Genomic DNA, 20,601 nt, shown 5'->3' with positions numbered 1-20,601 from the left:
GCAGTCCCAGATAAAGACATCAATTCAGTGCTGCTGTGCTAAGTCAGTTCCCAAGCAGCTGGCTGAGGTAAAAAATGGGTTAAACATTTAGACATTGACCATTCTTGGACTAGACCAGGATCCTGTCACTTTTTAATCTGCCCTTTGACAAGATAGCGGAGTCACAGTTTTAAAATTCACTGCAGCATGGATATTCAGCCCGCAAATATTTCTTTCTTTGATTCCCCGGATTCTTCTTTTTTCTTCCCCTAGAACATCCAGGATGAATATCCAGGATGAATACAGGGTTCTGTGAACCATCTCGTTCGTGCTTCACACCCAGGTAATGCTGCCGCTGTCCTTATCTGTTTTATTGACCTGTTTACATAGCCGAGGGCAGCACTGCAAGCTGATATTCAACTGGTGCTATTCGGATTTCCTGGGACATGTGCAATATGACTAATTTTGTGAGTTAAACATTGAAGAGATGCCATCAGTTTTTAAAAGTCACATTCCCACTTGGCTCTTTCTCATAATCATTGTTACAAGCAAGATTACTGGGATCACCATAACAATAAAAATAAGGGGGGAGAAGTGTTTTGGAGTAGTCTGGGGTTTTGGAAGATCTTTTTTTTTACTTTGTACTGGACAGCATTTATGCATTTGTATGCGGTCAGTGCCTCTGGTATACGTAAGGAGTGTCTTCCGGAAAATTTATAAACCTGGGTCTGCTTAATTGCAGGAGCATATCACAGATGAGATTGTGGGGGCGGTGGCTGAGAAGTAGAAGTGGGACAGGGTCAAGGACTGAACCTTGGGTCCACCCCTTTCTGCTCACTGCCCTTCTGCTCTTCCCTTTTCATCCTCGCCTTTTCAGAGAAACTGCTGAGCTCGGAAGGAAGGCTCTACGTTTCCGTAGTCATGGCACTCCTGTCTTCTCTAACCCCAGTCTTTATAGCCATGATATGTGTTTTGATTGGGGTAATACTGAAGAAGAGTAATGGAGAGAAGAAAAAGTGTGAGATTAGAAGCAAGCCTCTATCTCGCCCATGGGTGGATGAAGACTTAAAAGATGGCACTGACCACCACTTCGAGGAAGAAGGTAAGAAAAATCGTACCCCTCTGAGCACTTCTGTTGTTTGAATTTTATCTGCTGGTATGAATGAAGGAGATGCGATCTTCTGGACTTCTCCATAGCGACCGCAATGCGTCGTGCTACAGTGCTGCTGTGCCCGGAGCTCGTCAGCGCCCTGGAAGGAGGCTGTCCTCGTGTCCCGTCACTCGTGGTGTAAATCTTGATTTCCCCCAGATCCCACAGGTCAGACTGCAAAAAGAAAATGCATTTTCAGAGACCCCCATCTGTCCCTTTGCACAGCAGATCTCAGCCCTGTGAGGGACTCTGTGGGCAAGGCAGGGAACGAGAGGAGATACGCTGCTAAAGTCCTCAGCCTCTTCCCAGGCCCCGTTACTGTGAGCAAAGGGAAGACCTGAGCAGAGGGTTTCTGTTGCAAGCTGATTTTGCAGACGTCTCATCCTGCTTTACCATCCAGTGCTACATATTTGGGCTCAGCACCCCCAGAAAAGTTGGAAATGGGTTTATTACAGAAGTCCTCCATTTGTGACTTCTGAGAATGTCCATGAGAGCTTTAGCTGGATTAGCACTGGGATCATTTGGGAGCTATGCTGATCAAATATTTAAGAACAAAATGTGGTGATGGTGCTAATCTGCTCACTCAGCTGCAGGTTTGAACCCGTTCAGAACGCCTCTTGTTTTTCAGTAGCGATTTCTGATGCACAGCTTGGACAAAAGTCTGAGCACAAAATGTGCACAGCCGCCTTTTTGCTTCCCGACTATCCTCCAAAACCTCCCTTTATTTCCTTGTGAAACAAAAATCTAGAGTTCTGTTCCTATGAAGTTTTAAAACTTGCAGTTAATACAGCGCGCCTTTTTTTTTTTTCCTCTCAAGCTGGTTTCAAAGGCTTCTTGTGTGTTTTTTTTGTCCCATAATGACACTTTCCCTGAGTCCGCTTCTAGGAATCTTGAAACTTATATTGGTTTTCTGCACATATACCTATTTCTAGGAATCATTATTTCTCTTTATTTCTAAGTGTTTTCCAAATATACAAAATTTCTTTAAAAATTAGTTCGTATGTTGTATCCTCCTTTGTTCAATGCAAAATAGATTCTGTATAAAATTATCCCGTATTTCCTTTGTCACTAATGGCTTACCAGTTCAGTTAAATTGCTGCAAATTAAAACTCCTGTGCGTAGTTCAAGTGATAATCTATGAATTATCAGTGATATCTTGACTACAGCTGTTTCTATCAGTTTAAAAATTTAGATCCTCTACATAAACAAACCTATTAGCTCTTAACAAGGAGCCTTACTGCCACAGCTCCACATATAAAATGTTATTCTTTTATGTCTTAGTTGTTTTCCCTTTTATTCAGGTGCTAAATTCAAAACTGTACTAGTTTAGAATTGCTTACAAAAAATTGACAGGTAGATAGACACATCTGCGCTGTTGCTGAAAGGAGATTTATTTATTTTTAAATAAAACCTCTCTCAGTGTACCATGTCATCCAACATTAAATTAGATTTTCTTGCTACGTTGCTTTTAACAACAAATAATCATCTTTCCCTTAATGGTGTGTGATTCAAACCAACATCTTTGCAAAACAGGCATGTTTTTTATCTCTAGGAAAATTAAAATAATTGCATCATGCTTAGGGAAGTTTTTCTTCAGCAGGGGAAAGGCCAGCCTAAGCGAGAAGAGAATATGGCCACCTTGGTAGGGATCTGCTACTCTACTAATGCTATAATTAAGGATCAAAATATATTCACATTGTTGTCACTGTTAAAATTCTCACTGACTGCACTAGATGCTGAAATGGAGACATGGATGTAAACAGAGATTTTAATAGTAAAGAATATTTTACCTGCTGTGTAAATTTAGCTACTTTACTAATGGATCTTCCTTTATCAGAAAAGGTCTTTCCTACTCAAATGGCTCAAGCTGGCTTGTGTTTAAAGTTCCTCTGAAGAGAATCTGAGTTATGTGAGGTGAAACATTTTTAAGGCCATGTCTAAAGCTGGAACCCAGGGCTGCCGTAGGTGACCAAGCTGAATTTTACTCAGCCCCCTGACAGGAGGGGCAGCTGAAGACCAAGCCTTTCGCTACGTGGCCATGAGCAAAGCGAGGGTGCTTTGCAAGAGAATGAAGCACTCTTAAGAAAAGCACTGAACATACTTGGGCGATGTCAGCCCCGTGAACCTTCCCTGAAGTGGCACCGGCCGGGATGTTTCCCCTGAGAGGGGCATACCTTTGAGCAGCGAAGCATTCAGTGTAATTAGCTGGGCTGCTTGGCCAGACTCAGTAGAGTCACTTATTGGCAGTGAAGGGTAGAAGGGGGAGAGCCAAGTGCTCCCCAGCTTGTCGGTGTTATGCTTTCGGTAGCTGAAGAGAAGGATGTTTGTCCGAGCGCCAGAATCTCAGTTCTTTGGTTAAGTGCAATGCATTCACTCAGTTCATTTGTTTAATGCCTTAACTGGCAGTACTTCAGATTTGTTTACGTACCCATCTGTCCTGTAACTTTTTCTTTCCTTTATGAGATCCAGAATGAGAGATTGTTGTGCTGTGGCTTGGCAAGAATGGTCTGTATGTGTGTATATCTGGCTGTATCTTGCATTAGGCCATGTGTGATTACCAGTTAGATACAGACGAAAAAGACGTTTTTCAGCCTTGTCTTGAATGCTGAGTCACAAGTCACTCTCTTCTAGCGGTGGGCATCTGATCCCAAAGTGGTGGTACCTCATCTCCCACTGCTTCAGGTTTACACAATGAGATCTGGACTGTTGCAAAGCCAAGTTCAGCCTTTAGCCCAGGGAGCTTCTTGAATATTGGTCACTTCTTGGTGGTATTTTCAGGTCAATACAATTGATGGATAAGGTAAATCCAGACCCCGTTTACAGCAGTGTGGAGAATGAGTTGAATTTTATTTGTATCCTTGTTACTCTGGGGATCAGTTGCAGAGATTAATAGCAAATGCATTTTATTACTACGTATTTAATTGTGGGGACGTCAGTGATGTGCTCTACTTAAGGACTACAAAGCAATGTATGAAGGCCCAAATGTTCCGTCTCTTCTGAGAATGCACTGCTCGTTGCTTGTGATACTTCTTATAACAGACCTCTCCCGCTTCAAAGTATTTCTCCTCTCCCCAAGTTCAAGGGCTTCCCATATCTTTTAATACTACTACTGACATGAATGAGGCAGTAGCAGTTTAATTTTCCAATTCAATGACAGTTCATGCTTTGTGTCATTTAAGAACACAGGACTAACATGGACATGGTGCATCATTGTGTTTATTGCCCTGCTGCTGCAGACATCTCCAGCCTTTGTCATCAGCTGAATGAACACGAAAAATGGCCTTTTTTGACCTCATTTCTTTAACCTTGCTGGAAGGCTATTCCAGAATGTCGTGCTATGGGTTAAAAATCTTCCTCTGCCTGCATGCCCACCCAAACTTACTTAATACTACTCTCTACCCATTTTTCCTGTTCAATCCTCTTGTTAGTTTAAAGGATACTTTTCCAGCCCTGGTGTATACCCTCCTGTGGTTTATAGACAGCAATCAGATTACTTCTCAGCTTTCCTTTTACTAGCTAAACCAGCAAATCTTCTCTTTATAAAACAGCCACTCCATTCCTCTGAAGATCTTAAGAAACCTTCTGCAACTATATTCCAGCTTGAGGATTTTTCACAATATTCCGATGCTGGCTTCTTTCTTCCAAGGTCTGCCTTGCCCACTTGATAGTTCTTTTGCTTAAGATCCCTGACCAGCTCCTGAGGTTTCCAGGCTCAGGCTGCTAACCACTATTAATAACCCACTGGGAAGGCACTCCATCTCTTTCAGTTCTCTACTAGCCACACACTCAGTTCAGGATTGGAGTCACTTCTGGGTTTCCTGTAGTGGCAGATTACGTAGCAGTCTGCCATTAATCAAGCAAAAAACCACAGGGTCAGTTGCCCAGCATTTTAAGTCCAAAGATCTGAAAGCTTTCTTTATACACATTTAAATGTTTTCCTATGCATCATGTCTTTACACTGGAAAAGAGGACTGGAAAGGAATTCTATGCTTAGGAAGCAATTCCTTAGAGAAAAACCTGAAAGAGCTGGTTTGGAAAGCAAACGCGTTGGCCTGCACTGAGGTTAGAAGTGAGGTTTCTGAAGGATCAGTCTCAGGACCAATTGTTAATATTATCTGGCGGTCTTTGCATAAAACCAAGGAGTGTACAAGTGAAATTTCTTAATGACATACAACTGGGAGCCAGCAACGCAGGGAAGTGTCAGGTAAAATAAGTGACCAACAGAAATGAAATGACAAGTCATTGTTTTCAGGGTGAGTTCACCTTACTAGGAACTCATGGTAAGAATTTTTGCTACAAACTGAGATAAAATTTATTACATGATTTGTAGGCTGATTATAACCTCCTATATGAGCTGCGAGGAAGAACACAAACATCATCCTAAAATGTATCCAGGGAGGAATTTTTGATAGAGTTAGGGAAGTAGAACTTTAAAAAAGAGATTTCACTTGGGATGTCTGAGCCAAAATCATTTCAGATTTGCTTAAAAAGCAGGAAGCCCGATGCTTATTGTAAATGTACAACAGAATTGATGGCAATCACAAGAATGTGGCTAAGAAGATAATAGACTGACTAGCAGGATGTCTGTTGTCCATCAAATGATGGAATACACAGAGAGGTAAACAAGACATTTGTAGTAGTCTGTAACGAGGCCATGCAAACAGGAGTATGTCTGAACGCGGCAATTAAAGTTATAGAGAGCATGCGCTAAACAGATGGTGCTGATAATGATTTTAGCTTAACATATGGATAATGTTAACAGCTAAGAATGAATGGTAGACACATGGTGGAAGAGAATAAATGATAGATGAATTTATTAAAAAAAAAATATTGCCAAGAGAGTTTTGGGTTTGTGTGTCAGTTCTCTCACTTCTGGGTTCTTCTCCTGCCTCAGCCACTGTTCCCATTTTGAGCGTATCAAGATTTTTAACTTAAGGTTAGATACGGTGATTCTCACACTTTCATTCTCACTAGTCACCTCACCTTTGTCCCATGTTCAAAATCTTTGAAAGTATATTTCTTTTTTCACGATGTTATTATTAAGTTGAAGCATCTTAACCACACAGTAGTGTCACTTCTCTTCTACTTACATAGGGAAAAAAAACCCAAAACAAACCCACAAAACAAGAAAACAAACCTCTCAAAATTTAACGTGGGATGACCTTAGGTAATACTGCAAGTTTTATACTTCCTGTCTTACAAAGTCTAGGTTTCTATGCTAATTAATCCTTTTCTTCCATTTCTAGTTGCCTATAGATCATTTAAGTGAGATGTTTATTCAACCTGTAACATCTAAGATGATTTTTATACTTCTGATTTAAAGAAATACCAAATCTCTCTGCTTCCTGATCCCTGAATTCTTCAATCTGAGTTCTCCAACTTAATTTTTCTTAACCTCTTATTTTTCCCAAGTTTGTTGCTTAAAAATTGAGAGCCACAGTTATAGACCTACTTTTTCTTACCCTTTCATTTAGTCGATTAAACTGAATGAACTGATAATCTCTTTTTAGAGGTACTACTTTTTATTTTTTTCTGGTAACAGCCTCCCCTCTCACTGAAACCAAAGCTGAGAGAGTCACTGCACCGAGAGAAGAACAGGTTATTTGATTAAGGTAGTGGATGCTTCAGCTGGGAAGCCTGGTTTCTAGTATTATCATAATATTTCCTCTTTGGTCTACACCTGGAAAGCTATGCTTCTGCCAGGTACTTCATAACAATGATGCGATTGAGGCAATATGACTCAAGACGTGTCCTGACCTAGATGTGACTTTGGGGGCCCTTGTAGGCTTCACACGATCCCAGAAGACAATGCATCTCAAAAAGCAATCCATTTCTTAGACATGCTACTTTTTTATTTCTTTACAATCTACCACAACATGAATTATTACCTTTTTTTTATTGATATGCTTCCTGCACAAGTCAAAGCAGGTACTCCTGTTGTTATTGCATCTTCGTTCTTCCCTCCCTGTCACATTTTTGTTTCATGTCCTGTACAGGCTCTGATAGCTTGTCTAGTTTGCTGTCTAAGCCTCTGCACTCAACCGGCCACAAGCAACATCCTCGTTGGATTAAGTACATCATCTAAGTCAGTTCTCTGACTCCTGTCCTCATCCATATAAGTAATTTAATCTTGCTCTTCACCATTCTGTCCTTCAACATTCATGTATGTATTGATTGTTTATCACCTATTGTGTTTCAAAACCAGGTACAGAGATTACACAAATTTCCTCCAGCCTTTGCTCCGATTTGACAAACCTCCTTTGTAGGGATTTTTCAGTATTTTAAAGACTAGTCTCAGTATCTCTAACTCAAAATGATTGTTGGTAGTTTTACAATAATACTAGAAAAAGAGATGACCAAGCAGGGCTTGGATTTGCTTAGGAGCCAAGGTTAGACCACCAAGTCTCCCCATCAGTGGCTGAATAAAAGGTACAGTGCATCGAATGTATGCTATTTCCTACTTTCTGAACTTTGATAAAAACCTCATCATGAGAAAGTAAATAGTAAGAGCACATAAGGACTCTTGGGTCCTAGAGTTAGTTTTATTTTACTGTTTCTAGGCTAGAAATAGTCTATTTCTATTTCCCAGGACACTCAACATTGTAAACGTGTGAAATGGATAGGGATGATCACTACAGTACATTGGTATAAGCATGAGTAGTATAGTCTGATCTGAAATTTTCACGAAGACACTAATGCAATACTTAGTTTCAGTATATTTTTCTGGTCAGAGTCTGCCTTCTGATGGACAATGCACAACCTCAGCTGATTTCAGAATATTTTTGTTATCTTAAGGAAAATATTTCTCCCATTTAGAAACTCCTCTTATGTAAGTGCCTATGGATAAAGTTAAGACGTGCGTCATTCTGTGTAACTGCTAAATCTCAGTTCAGCAACGAACATCTTTGTTGTAGTTTCAGTACTGCTGTGCACAAGATGGATTGGGAGAGGGAGAATGAATTTTGTTGGACCAATCGTGACAGTAGCAGGAGGCCACCCAGCTTCCAGGCCTGTAAGTCCTTCGAGAGGCGCTTGCAGGAGAGGTTATGTGCCCAAACCTTGCAGGATTTTCTGTCCTGTCTATATCAATGGACCCCTTCTGAATTTCTCTACTGGCCAGACAGTCCTCAGTCAAGTTGGAAGGGGCTGATGAGTTGCCATCTCCCAACTCCCTAGTTTTTTCCCTTCAGATTTTATACGGTTTTGGGCCATCACTTTTTCTCTCAAATCCTTTGGCTGTCAGCCATCACTGTCTCAGCTTCTGTCTGTGGAAGGTTTTGCATATTGGCTTTTACCAGCTTAACACAGTGGTCCTTGAAAATGGCACCCTATGGTACCATGCATAGCACAGAAGGGGTTGGAAGGATGCACAGCTCCAGCTGTCTCCCTGCCTCCCCTCCCCAGCTACCTACCACTCTAAAACATGTGGGGTGATGAACGCTGGGTCCCCAGGAAAAGGTTTTCCTCTCAACATCCTATGGCACCACACTACTCGCTAGTGTAGTCATAGCCTTTTAACCCTGTGATATTCCCTTCACTGGGTGTGGAGGAGGAACAGCAAAAAAGGGGGAGTGAAAGTTTCTGAAAGAGAAGATCACCAGAGTCCTAGCAAAGGGCAAGTCCCAGTCAGCCAGTTGCTATTGAATAGCACAAAGGGAACGGTAGGAAGATACATCCTCTTCCTTTTTCAGTTTGAGTGTGCAAGATGGCCACAAAAATAATTTTGACAATGGGTCACTGCTTCCCATTGCCCTCGAGCCAGGTCCTTGCAGACTGTGACCGAGAGTGCTTAACGCAGGCATGAAATGCTAAACAAAACAAATTTTATGGGGGATGACTTTGTATGCAAAATGAAATGTATGTTGTTTGGGGACCAGAATCATTCTGTTTAGATTCAATATACGAAACTGGATATATTGCAGCCTCTTGCATATGCTGAGCCACACTTGTGAATATTTCACTGCTGTTTATAAAATGAACAGAAAATCAGCCTGGTCTCTAAGGCAACTGCGTACTACTAAAACACAGAAATAATTGCTGTTTGAATTTGCAGTGGAGATTGCTATGGTTCTGGAATAATAGCCTAATAGCAACTGAAAAAGAACTGGAATATTTTTTCCTGACTCAGCTCTCTCTAGCAGATTGCTCAATACTATTGACTAGTCAAAACACAAAATTGAAATTGCTTTAACTTCCACATCATAGTTGCAAAAAATGCTATCCCTGCTGATTCTAGGAATGCAGGGAAGAAAGAGGAGATCGCAGAGACAACAGAAGATGCATTTTGTGGTATAAAAAAACCCCCAAAGAAGACAGATTTCAGTGAAATGAGGAACCATTTTGAGTTCTTAAATTAAAGACAAGAAACACACTATCCTGCATTTGATATGTTGTTATCCTAAATATAGACGCCTGTCATCCATTTCCTCTTATGCTGAAAGTATCGTGAAACCAAAGAACTTTAACCACAAAGTCACATTTGTGCAGAACCTAGACTTGTAATGCTTCTGCTATGTTCACATGTTCACATTTACTTAGGAAAGCGGGCTGAAAGGTTGCCCACCTTCTCACCGCTGTTTCAGTTGGTAACCCATTTGTACAGGCGGCTTGCAGACCGAAGTGGAGAAGGCCATAACTTTGGGGATCACGCTTGCTGCAGCCAGCCAGGACCCTCCTGCCGCGTGGTATTTAAACAAGGTGTTTATTCAGTAGCTGGCGCTAGGGATCAATGAGTTCTGTCAACTGGAACCTCAGACTTTGCCTTTCCAGAGGTGTAGAAGTGCAGTGTATGCCAGTGCAGGCCAAAGTGCATTATGGTGGTGAATGCCAAAGATATAAACAGCATTCTCCAGCAAAAAAATCTCTAACCGCTTTTATTTTCTTGCAGAGGTTGATGAGAAGTGGCAAGGACTTGATGAAAACGTTGCCCATGTCCCGTTCTTCGCAGAGCGCTACTCTGAGGCTGAAATGATTAAAAGGTCACAGATGTTTTATGAGCTTCTTAACAAGAGGCGGTCTGTCAGGTTTCTCAGCGATGAGCCTGTCCCCAGGGAGGTCATCGATAACGTCATCAGAACAGCAGGTATGGTACTGAACCATTCAAGGTCTGGAAAAAAAAAAAGATCAGCATTGCTGTTTAACTGTGTAAAAGTGACGTGGAAAAGCCCAGCGAATTGGCATTTGGCTTATGGTTTTCCTAGATTCACCTGTAGCCATAATGAATGAGCACCCTTTGATTGATTGGAAATTACTCGGCTTGAACAACTACACGTCGGGGACTCGTTTGGAGCATTCCCAATTCCTTTGTATTTGCAATGCACTCAAAAGGGGAAAAGAGCATTTCAACAGCATGAAACAAAACCTTTCATTTTCAAGTTATAAAAGATGTTACTTAAAATTGATGTACAGTTTAGTGAGACATCTTTCAAATAGAAATATTGAAGTGTTTCCTCTCAAAAATGTCAAACTGTGTGTACTTCACATGCTTCAAAATTTCATGCATGATGATGATATTTATCATGTGTGGGTTTTGTTTGTTGTTTTTTTCTTTTTTTTTTTCCCCAAAGTGCCAGGCCCCTATTGCACATGACTGGAGTGTTATGCTGAGGACCTTGATCAAGGTTATTTGACTGAATATCAGAAATTAATTTTTTTTTTTTTTTTTTTGAGAATTTATGTGTTTCAAATCATTACCCTCATGTCCTGGCCTAATCTCATCTCTGCTTTGGTAACATTGACTTCAGCCAGGAGTAGTTTTGAACCTCATTATTTCTCTTATTCTATGAACCAGCTGCTGCTAGTACAGAAAATATTCACAAGCTGCCTTAGAGAAAAGTTCAGTAGCCTCTAGCAGAATTAATAATATGGAGATTCTTAGCATTTGAGTTGCATTGTTTTCCCTTTAAAACCTGTAAGCAGCTTTGTAACTGCACTGTAACGAGTCTCCATCTTCCTCTAATTAGCTGGGAGTCATTAAAACACTGAGCATGTTTTGGCAAATGCAGCAAAGTGAACAAGTCTGGAGTGCAGATGAAGTATTTGGTAACCCTGAAAGCTTTGGGCCACGTAGAGAAAAAGAAAACAAAGCAAAGCATAAATGTCATCAGTTCTTACCCAAACCTGAGGAGAGGCAAGGTTCAGGATATAAACACATTTTGATATAAAAGATAGTTCAAGCTGCTTATTCAGTGTTCCTCAGACTGAAATCAGTGCTTAGGTAAGCAAATATTGTATGTGTTCAAGACCTTCAAGTATGTTTATAATGTATATGAGAGGCTACAGAGACCTAAACAATCTCCTTAACCTATTTATCTGTGAACTTGCACAAGTAACTATATTCTTCAGCTTCTGGCTTTCATCCTCTAGGCAGTTAAAATATTCTGCAGTGGTGTTGGTGTGTAATGATCAGGGCTGAATGAGCAAGTGCAGCCTTAACATGTGCACACCTACATACAGCAGCTGTCTTTGGGACAACAGATTCAGACCTGTGCGCTATACAGCAGACCTCTGCATCATGCAGCTCCTCATCTTTGTCAGCCAGCGACAGGTTCCTGCGGGCCGTCCCTTAGCCTTGGTTCCCTGAAAGCCATTAACTTTGCTCTTCAGCTAAAATCGTCTCCCGGAGTTGGGTGCGTATTCAGATGGTGTGTTGCTGTCAGTAACAGGCTTTGCAATAACATGACTGTGTGCATATATTGCACCATAATATTGCCTCATCATAAGAACCACAAAGGAATTTTTACAAATCCCTAACTTTGGTTTCCCGTAAGATGGCTGTATGAAAGGACTAACCTCTGTCATTGAATGGGACTTCACATTCTTCAAGAAAGAAATTAACAGGATTGTCTGCCAGAACTTATCTCCGTCCTTTGCTTCCCATCTCATCCGCTTGCTTTCCCACTGCGCTGTCGCTCAGCCTGAGACCCCCCAAGGAAGAGCTCCTCTCACTGCACCCCCTCCTTCCCGGGTTTTCACCTTTCCCTGGTTTTGTGTGAAGGTACTTCACCCAGTGGAGCGCACACCGAGCCCTGGACCTTTGTGGTAGTGCAAGATCCATATGTAAAACATAAGATTCGTGAGATCGTCGAGGAAGAAGAAGAAATCAACTACAAAAAAAGGATGGGAGACAGATGGGTTAATGACCTGAAAAGATTAAGGTATGAAAAAATTGGCTAAGGGGTTTGAAGGGAGCTGTGTTTTAGTCTAGGAAAAACTATATTGAGAAGTTTTAGTTATGATTCTTTTTTTTTTTTTTCCCCACTTATTTTCAGGATGGGAAAAAAAACCCCAAAACCTGAAAATATTCAGCTCAATTTTTAAAACCTTGTTTTAAAAATGTTCTTTCAAATCTGTGCTCCTTAAAGTCTCCCCAGTTTCCTGGTGCTGCTGAGGAGGGCAGCTGTAAATATTTCCCACACCCTGATCACAGAAAAAGGAAGGTGGGGTCAGAGGCTGCCCCAGCCAGAGAGTTGCCAGGGTCACTATAATGTGGTCCTTTCGCTAATTTACAGGTGGGAAGAAAAGACTCCTGTCCGAGAAAAGTGGAGTCCCCACCCAGCAGGAGCTGGAAAAAAAATAAATTTACTATTGATATGTTATTTCTGGCTGCCTTGTTCTAAGGGCCAGGTGAGATGCAGCACCTGACTGATATACACAAAAGAAAAACTCACTATGCCCACGTGCTTCAATCTCACCAGAAGAAGGATGAAAGAATCAATTCAGATTTTCAGCACTCTCTTTCCTGTTGCATGGCTTTGTCTTGATTCTCAGGATGATGGGAATCTTACTGAAAGCACCACAGTTTAGAAAATCGAAGTGATAAGAAAAGCTTGTCTTGAATTCTTCTAGTATCCTTTTCCATTTCTTCCCCACTCTCACTTTTAATAAATTTCTAAGATTCATATTTTGAAAGAAAAACTTAAAAATATCTGTAGAATAGTGCCTTGGTGGCTGGTTCATAAAATTGTTGCCAGTAAAAGGGATTATATACTCTTCTCCTGGTTTCAGCTGGGATAGAATTAATTTTCTTCCTAGTAGCTGGTACAGCGCTGTGTTTTGGATTTAGTATAAGAATAATGGTGATAACACACTCACGGTTTAGCTGTTGCTAAGCAGTGCTTACCCTAAGTCAAGGACTTTCCAGTTTCCCATGCTTGGCTAATGAGGAGGTGCACAAGAAAATCTTGAAATTTTTCCAAGCACTTGGCTCCATCATTATTTTTTTTTTCTATGTAACCTCTCTTGTCCCAGCTTTTTCCTGTTGTTTGGCAAGCAATGAAACTCCCACAGCCATTGGGAGCTTTGCGGCTGACTGAGGTAGCCCCAAGGCTTGTCCCTGTGTAAGTGCTGAATTACGCAATATTTAATTGTTCCAAATGCCCTCCAAAGTCTGACTGACTTGCTTAACTTCGCACAATGGGAAGATGTCTACTGAGGCTCGGCTTGTCAAATGAAGCATATGCGCAAAGCTTTATAGGGTTGATTTGCCCTACTTGTTTCATAATGTTGTTATTTTTCAGCTGCTTATGTGCTATGTAAACAACTAAAAGGTAGTAGTTTTAATATTTTGAATGAGAACAATAGAAAGCACACATTTTCATATCTAAATCTTACATCATAATTGTATATATTGTCATTAAAAAAACTGGGAACCAAATTAATTCTAACAGGGCTGAAATACCCAGAAACAGAATAACATTTTTTGCTGTGAGAATATATTTACGTTTACACCTTAGACCAAGAAGTTTGGAACTTTTCTGCCAGCAGTTTTCCTGCAATCACAAAAAAGTTGGCACTGCTGGTAACAGGTGGAGCTGCAAGTCTGCAAAGTTATAGGAATTAAATATTCTCAAGAAAATGCTCATGAGGCCAGTTCATAGATAAGAGGTCAAGAACTACCTCCTATTTTTATGCACTTCCACTCTTCAGAGTGAGTGCATCAGCTCCTCAGCCAAATCTGTTAAAATCGAGAACTCTATTCAAGCTTTTTTTTTTTTTTTTCAGAAATGTTTCTATTCAAGCTGATAATACTTAATCCTTTGCGGTAAATGTTCTAAGCTTGAGTCTGCTGCTATAATTGCCATGTACCTGCAGTGCCCCGTTGCAGGCAGTAAATGTGACTTATGGGAAAGTGAAAAGGTTGCAAAATAAATGTCTTAAGCATTATTCTTTTGCAGAACAAACTGGATCAAAGAGTACTTGGACACTGCTCCGTATCTGATCCTCATTTTCAAGCAGGTATATGGGCAGCTTCCAAATGGCAAAAAGAAGACGCACTACTACAACGAAATCAGCGTTTCTATTGCCTGTGGTATCCTGCTTGCTGCACTGCAGGTACGTCGACAGAACCGACACACTGGGAGTCACTATATCAGTTTGGATTACATACCAAGGCTCTTCTGCCCAATTGAGGGTGGAACCCAACTTAGATTTGACATTATCAGTCCTCTGGATTACTCCAATGCCTGGCAATATGTCTCAGGTTTGAGTTGCATGCTCCACAGGCCTACATCTGAGAAGGTGATTCCTGTCCGTGGCACTGGTTAACAAGAAGAAAAATGTCATGCAGCTCACTCTTCTCCTGGCACAGGCCTCGGCCCCTCTGGTTTCTGCCGTGTGCCAACGGGGCTGGCAGGGCCTGCAGACCCCCCAGCATGGCCGTGCAGTGCCACGCTGGCCCCTTCTTTTCAGTAATCCCTAAAAAATGACTTGACCCCAAGTCATTTTTAGTATATAATGCTGGAAAAAAATCAGGGACATATTTCACAGAACAGGCTGTCCTATTTCAGTCAGTCTTTCCAAGGCATTTCTGAAAGTGAACGGATTTCTGAAACTCAGCATATTTGACACAGGCCAGTTGGATTTTCTCAGTGGTTTCTCAGTGCTCCGTTCTGCTGCTTCTATCTGATCACAGTATGGTTTGGTTGGAAGGGACCTTAAAGCCCACCCAGTTCCAACCCCCTGCCCTGGGCAGGGACACCTTCCACCAGACCAGGTTGCTCCCAGCCCCATCCAACCTGGCCTTGAACACTCCCAGGGATGGGGCAGCCACAGCTTCTCTGGGCAACCTCTGCCACTGCCTCACCACCCTCACTGGGCAGAGTTTCTTCCTAATACCTAACCTAAATCTTCCCTCTTCCAGTTTAAAGCCATTGCCCCTTGTCCTATCACTAACTGCCCTTGTAACAAGTCCCTCCCCAGCGTTCTTGTCGGCCCCTTTAGGTACGGGAAGGCTGCTCTAAGGCTGCTATACGTGTAACACTGGTGTGTACTCGCACAAGTGTTTAAATAGTGAAGCTGTTCTGATAGCAGGATAGCAGCAAGGTGCCACTTCTTATATTAGTCCAGTTTCCCACCAGGAGCTGCCATTTCTCCTCCATGCTGTTTTCGGTGTTTCCCGCGTTGCCGCTCCTCAGGAGGCTCTTCGGGAAGGGGAGCGTGAGCAGCGAGCTGGGGTGTCGCGGCTCTGCAGCTGCGGGGTGCTCTGTGTTCTCCCTCCGGGGAGCTGGGAGCAGGGGGAACGCGCAGGGCGTGGGGCAGAGCCGGCCCTGTGTCAGGGGGCCTTGGTCAGAAGCAGTGGGGGTGACAGGGCTGCGCTTCCCCCTCAGCCAGCCCACCGCCAGGTGGGATTTCTGAGGCTCCCTCCCAGCTGTTAAGCTCCTTAGTGCTGTCTCTTTCCCAGCTCCTACAAATTAATCGACAACATGAAAGGACACGGTGCCATGGACTCATAACGTTCAGCACCAGCACTCTTAGCTCTTCTCCTCTTCAGAAGATCGTAGAGATTACTTAACGTGAGAGTCCCCTTGCTGGGCACCTCTCCCTGGATGACTTTTCTATCTCAAAGGCTCCCAAAAGGCTCGTGCTACACAGAGGCAGAGACTGAAATCCCGGTGTGCAACTCCCAGGAAGAGCCTCAGCTGTGTGGACTTACCGTGGATAATGTCAGCTCTTCACTATTTGTCAGATTGTTTAGCTTTTTCGTGAGATTCTGTACGAGAGGAGGAGTGATACATAGCCTTATTTTGGGGTTCAGATGTAAGCCAGAGCATTGGCCACTGTGAGAGATGGCAACAGGCTCCTGTGACAGCTCCAGAGGCAGAGGCTGTGGCCCCTGTCCCCCGGGGGTACAGCTCCTCCGCAGGAACATCTTCACAGAGCTGCAGGGCATCTTCCTGCCAACCCCACGGGGGCAAGAACCGAAACATTTCTCGGTGAGCCAGGCGAACCCCATGGGATGATATTCCAGTGATATCCCCACAACGGCCTCTCAGCTTCGCTGTGGCCACGGGACCCCGGTTACGCCGAGCACCGCTCCTGCTGTACAGCCTCAGACGTGTCAGGCGGCACATGCTGTTGCTGCGTGGAGAAGGGCTGTACTTCTCTGTAGGCAAAGCGGGCGTCTTTTATGGTACCGCTGAGGCTATACAGTAAATCAGGTGTTCTAAATCCTGCAGCAGAGTCTAACAAAGCAGCATTTCTGGGCTAGTCAATAGGAGAATATGTACAGCTCTGGTGGGAATAACGGATGCAACCGCAGAGCACAGTCTCACTGTTGCTGCCTGTCTTGCTGCAGAACGTGGGTCTGTACACAGTCACCTCCACACCCCTCAACTGCGGCCCCCAACTCCGGCTGCTGCTCCAGCGCCCAGCAAACGAGAAGCTGCTCTTGCTGCTCCCCGTTGGCTACCCCAAGAGAGACGCTACCGTGCCCGCGCTGACCCGAAAGCCGCTGGAAGACATCATGGTGGTCATGTGAGCCCAGCGCCAGGAGGAAGGAGCACATCCCTGCAGCCAGCTAGTAAGCAGCAGCCCGCTGAAGCTGTCACTGCTGTTCCTGTGTATCGTCCTCCTATGTCGCTGCTGCTCCGGCTGTTTACACCTCTATTTCTTTTAGTGCTAGTGATCCGCTAATAGCGGTGAGCAGTCAAGCACTGTGCATTTGGCAGGTGCTATTACCAATGAGCCGAGGCAGTTGTTCCAGGGCACACTACCATGGCATTTAAATGACCTTCATCCCTTAATTTTTCTTATGCATTGTATGGACAAATCTTTCCTTGAACTGGAATGTATATTCTCCTTATACTTTTGTGATTACTATTACACAGTTATTTTCACTTCAGAATTTTAATGGAGGCTGTATTAAAAGATAGAAAGAGATCAAACTCAGCTGTCTTATCTTGATCAGTGTGTGATATTTAAATGCTCCTTCCCCTTCATTATGTTCAGTTCTGTGTAGAAAGAAGCTAGTTTTTTCATATACGGTAGCATTTTCCCTACTTGATTGATCTCAAAAACCTTTTCTATACCAGGATTTCTTAAACTATTGCTGGTACAAGTCTTTGGCTGGGGGAAGTCTGGTAAGAACAAGGCATCCAAGTGATTTCCTTGTTACTATTTGTTTATCCGTGTTCCAGGCACAGTTAGATCATATGGCAGCTATCAATCCTGCCGCCTATATTTGCTGCTTCCACTGGAAACAGCCCAGAGGGAACTACTATTCTGGTTGCCCAGTTTATACCTACAACTATACCAGTTTAGCACCCTGAAATTTAAACTGCTTTAGAGACCCTGACACGTGAGAGGTGCTTTCGTGTCGCACCGAATCAGGCATATTTAGGTTTATTTTAAGGCCACTTCCCGCAAAAGCAGTGCTCCCTACTAAAAGCCTTCTCTACAGGCAAGGTGTGAGTGGGCACCAGTGGGAGCTGCCCACTGGGAGGGTCGATGCTACCGATACCTGCGCTGGCAGACCCCCTTGTTGGGGGGTGGTTCCTGCCGGCTTTGCGAGCAGCACGAGATGAAAACACTGAAAGAGAAACGTCCTTCCCCGAAGCTGTCTATATTCTGTGAAGTACTTTCCCCCCGTGCTCTCTGCTGCATGTAACTTCAGGCAAATTCAGCCAAATTGGCTTCAGCCTTCCTTGGGCGTTGCTCGAGTTTACTCACTGTGCCTTGTCTGAAGTCAGTCCTGTTTAAGATGACCTGTTGTCAGCTGAGCAACAAGCGGAGGCTATAATATTCTGCAGAGGTACAGCTTTTTGTGGTGTCAGTGCCTCTGTCACCCAATGAGAAAAACGATTTTCCCCTTTGGCAGACCATTTTGCTGGTATTTGGCAGGCATGGCTATGCCTTCACCTGTTTTACCAGCCCTGTTTCACATCCTCACTGGTACAGCAATGGCAGGAAGAGTTTCTCCTGCAGACCTAGTCTGAAATGAGCTCTTATAACTACAGTAAAATGAAAAAAGAAGTCCTGTGTCTACCCATTTGCAAGGTCTAAAAGCTAGTCAGGGTGAGAAGGATGAGCTGAACCGAGGCAAGGCCAATGGGCTGCAGGTCCCCAGTTATCAGGAATACCTATTAAAATTGCTGTAGCAGGTTTGCCTTCTGTGCAGATGCTGCTCTGCCATATCAGGCCTCGTTGCAAAGCAGTTTGTACCTGCTGTAAATGTATATAAGCCCTAGTATGTTTGTTTTAATTCAGAGTTCACATCAATAGAGGACTGAACCTCTGTCACTTTGCAATCTCTCCTATAGCTAAACTGCTTCTGCCTGGCCTCGGTCTGCAAAATCGATGGCATGTTTAGTCCGTGACAGCACTCAGAGAAACTTTGCCGAATTAATTCAGTCTCAAACAGCAGGAGCTTGCATATATAGGGCTATTTCTAGTATGGTTGCATAATCAAAACCCAAAGAACTAAAGCACTTTAAAAATACACAAAAAATTGACACAATAACAAACATTGGTATATACCAATATACCTCTTTATATCAAAGAAGATTAATGGTGGTTTTTTTCCCACATGTGTTGATTCCAGAAACTAATAAACACACAGCAACTGAAAACAGCAAGCCCTCACACCTTCTAGATGGGAAAGATTCTGTCCAGGAGAGCACTTCTGGAATCACAAAATGTCAGCAAAAGAAGCATTTTTTTTTTCTCCCATACAAATGCTTATTCAAATGCAAATACTCCAGTAGTATTACAACTGCTGATGATACTGCAGTCTTGTATAAATCATGTTAGCGCTCCTGTTGTGACAAGCCTACTTGGAATTGCCACTGTTCTCTAATAAGTGTGCTGTCTTTACTTAAAACACAAATTATATAAGAATAAATTATGCCTTTCCATGCAGAACAGTATTAAATAAAATCAAGGTTAGCATTTAAATTGTTTTACACTTAACTAGGGATTTTGCCTTTGTTTGGGTGAACAATGTCTTTTCAGGACAAGAACATTCTGGGAGGAACATCTCCCACACAACCAGTAGGGATTTAATTTTTATATTCCTCCCTTTGTTATGTTTAAAACCAAGACTAAAAGACTTGACAGGGTTAGCAAAAGGTGCTGAACTTGGCATCCGTCCTCATGATACCTTATGGCCATGTCTCCGAAAGGCTCTGGACTCAGTCTGCCCACCTCTTCTAGAAAATGACTGTACCACTCAGATGGGAACTGAGCGCTTTAGAAAACTTAGCTCTAAATACTAGTTTTCTAGAATCACAGAATAATCAAGGTTGGAAGGGACTTGCAGCATTCATCCTCTCCAAACCTCTGCTCAAACGACCAGAGAGGAGTGTTGCCCACGAGCAGACTGTGCTGGGCCTCCCTTGCATAGAATCACAGAATGGTTTGGGCTGGAAGAGACCTTAAAGACCACCCAGTTCCAGCCCCCCTGCCATGGGATCTTTCTTCCTTGAACTGTCTGGACAAATTTGCGTGCATACAAGGACCCTCCTTGTCTGAGGTTTGCCAGACAAATCGGCTTGAAATCAGGTGCAACAGGGTGGGTTGCATCACAGCCCAGATGATTAAAGGAATACATATCACATGTTGCTGGGGCTGGGAACCATGGCAAACTGCCTGTCTCCTCCTGCTGCCTGGATGGCTACCCTGGGGTGGGTTTCTGTCTGCCCTTGAATACTGAGCTGTAAGCTCTTGCAGCCCACCTGGTGCTTCATTAGCAATCCAGGTGGCCACGAAGCCAGGCAGGGAAGCACTGCTCCTGGAGCAGCAGCACTGTACCTGCTTCACCATCTTCCTTTCCAGGCAGGTAAGCCAGAACCCAATTGATTCTGCTTGAAAGTAATTTTTTGGTTTTTTTTTTTAGTCTTGGTGATTCAGAGTGCAAGATCTGGGGACTCTGTTACACTGGTCTATACGCCCATCTCCTCTATAGCTTAGAACTCCCTTACGTGATCGAGTGTAAGATTCCCATAAGCTAGCTGGGCTGTAGTAACCATCGAAGTGCACTGCTCTCAGCTTGAAGAAAATAGCAGGTTGTTGGTATTTAGCTTTTTTGCAAATAGCTTAAAGCTAAGTGCTGCTGCCTTGCCTTTGGTGGAGATAACTGTGCACAAGAGCAGCTACTGGGTCTGAGCTGGTGCACAGGGATGTATTAAGCTGTAGTTTATCAGCTGTCTGCTTGAGCACTTCTTATCATATGAATTTATGCTAGTACAACAAAAGCA

General features: G+C 43.1%; 1 protein-coding gene across 1 annotated transcript; it reads left to right on the top strand.

Annotated features, from left to right (window-relative positions):
- The first annotated feature begins 900 nt into the window (after positions 1–900).
- IYD (iodotyrosine deiodinase) lies at positions 901–16,886 on the top strand. The gene is made up of 5 exons (XM_009707586.1): positions 901–1,081; positions 10,017–10,211; positions 12,126–12,285; positions 14,305–14,461; positions 16,704–16,886. Exons 1-5 carry the CDS (start codon positions 901–903, stop codon positions 16,884–16,886), a joined length of 876 nt encoding a protein of 291 aa, XP_009705888.1.
- The last annotated feature ends 3,715 nt before the right edge of the window (positions 16,887–20,601 follow it).

This window comes from Cariama cristata, unplaced genomic scaffold, assembly GCF_000690535.1.
Source record: "Cariama cristata isolate BGI_N322 unplaced genomic scaffold, ASM69053v1 scaffold20109, whole genome shotgun sequence".
NCBI classification, from domain to species: Eukaryota; Metazoa; Chordata; class Aves; order Cariamiformes; family Cariamidae; genus Cariama; species Cariama cristata.
The sequence above is the reverse complement of the archived record's forward strand: the minus strand, read 5'-3'. Positions and strand labels throughout refer to the sequence as shown.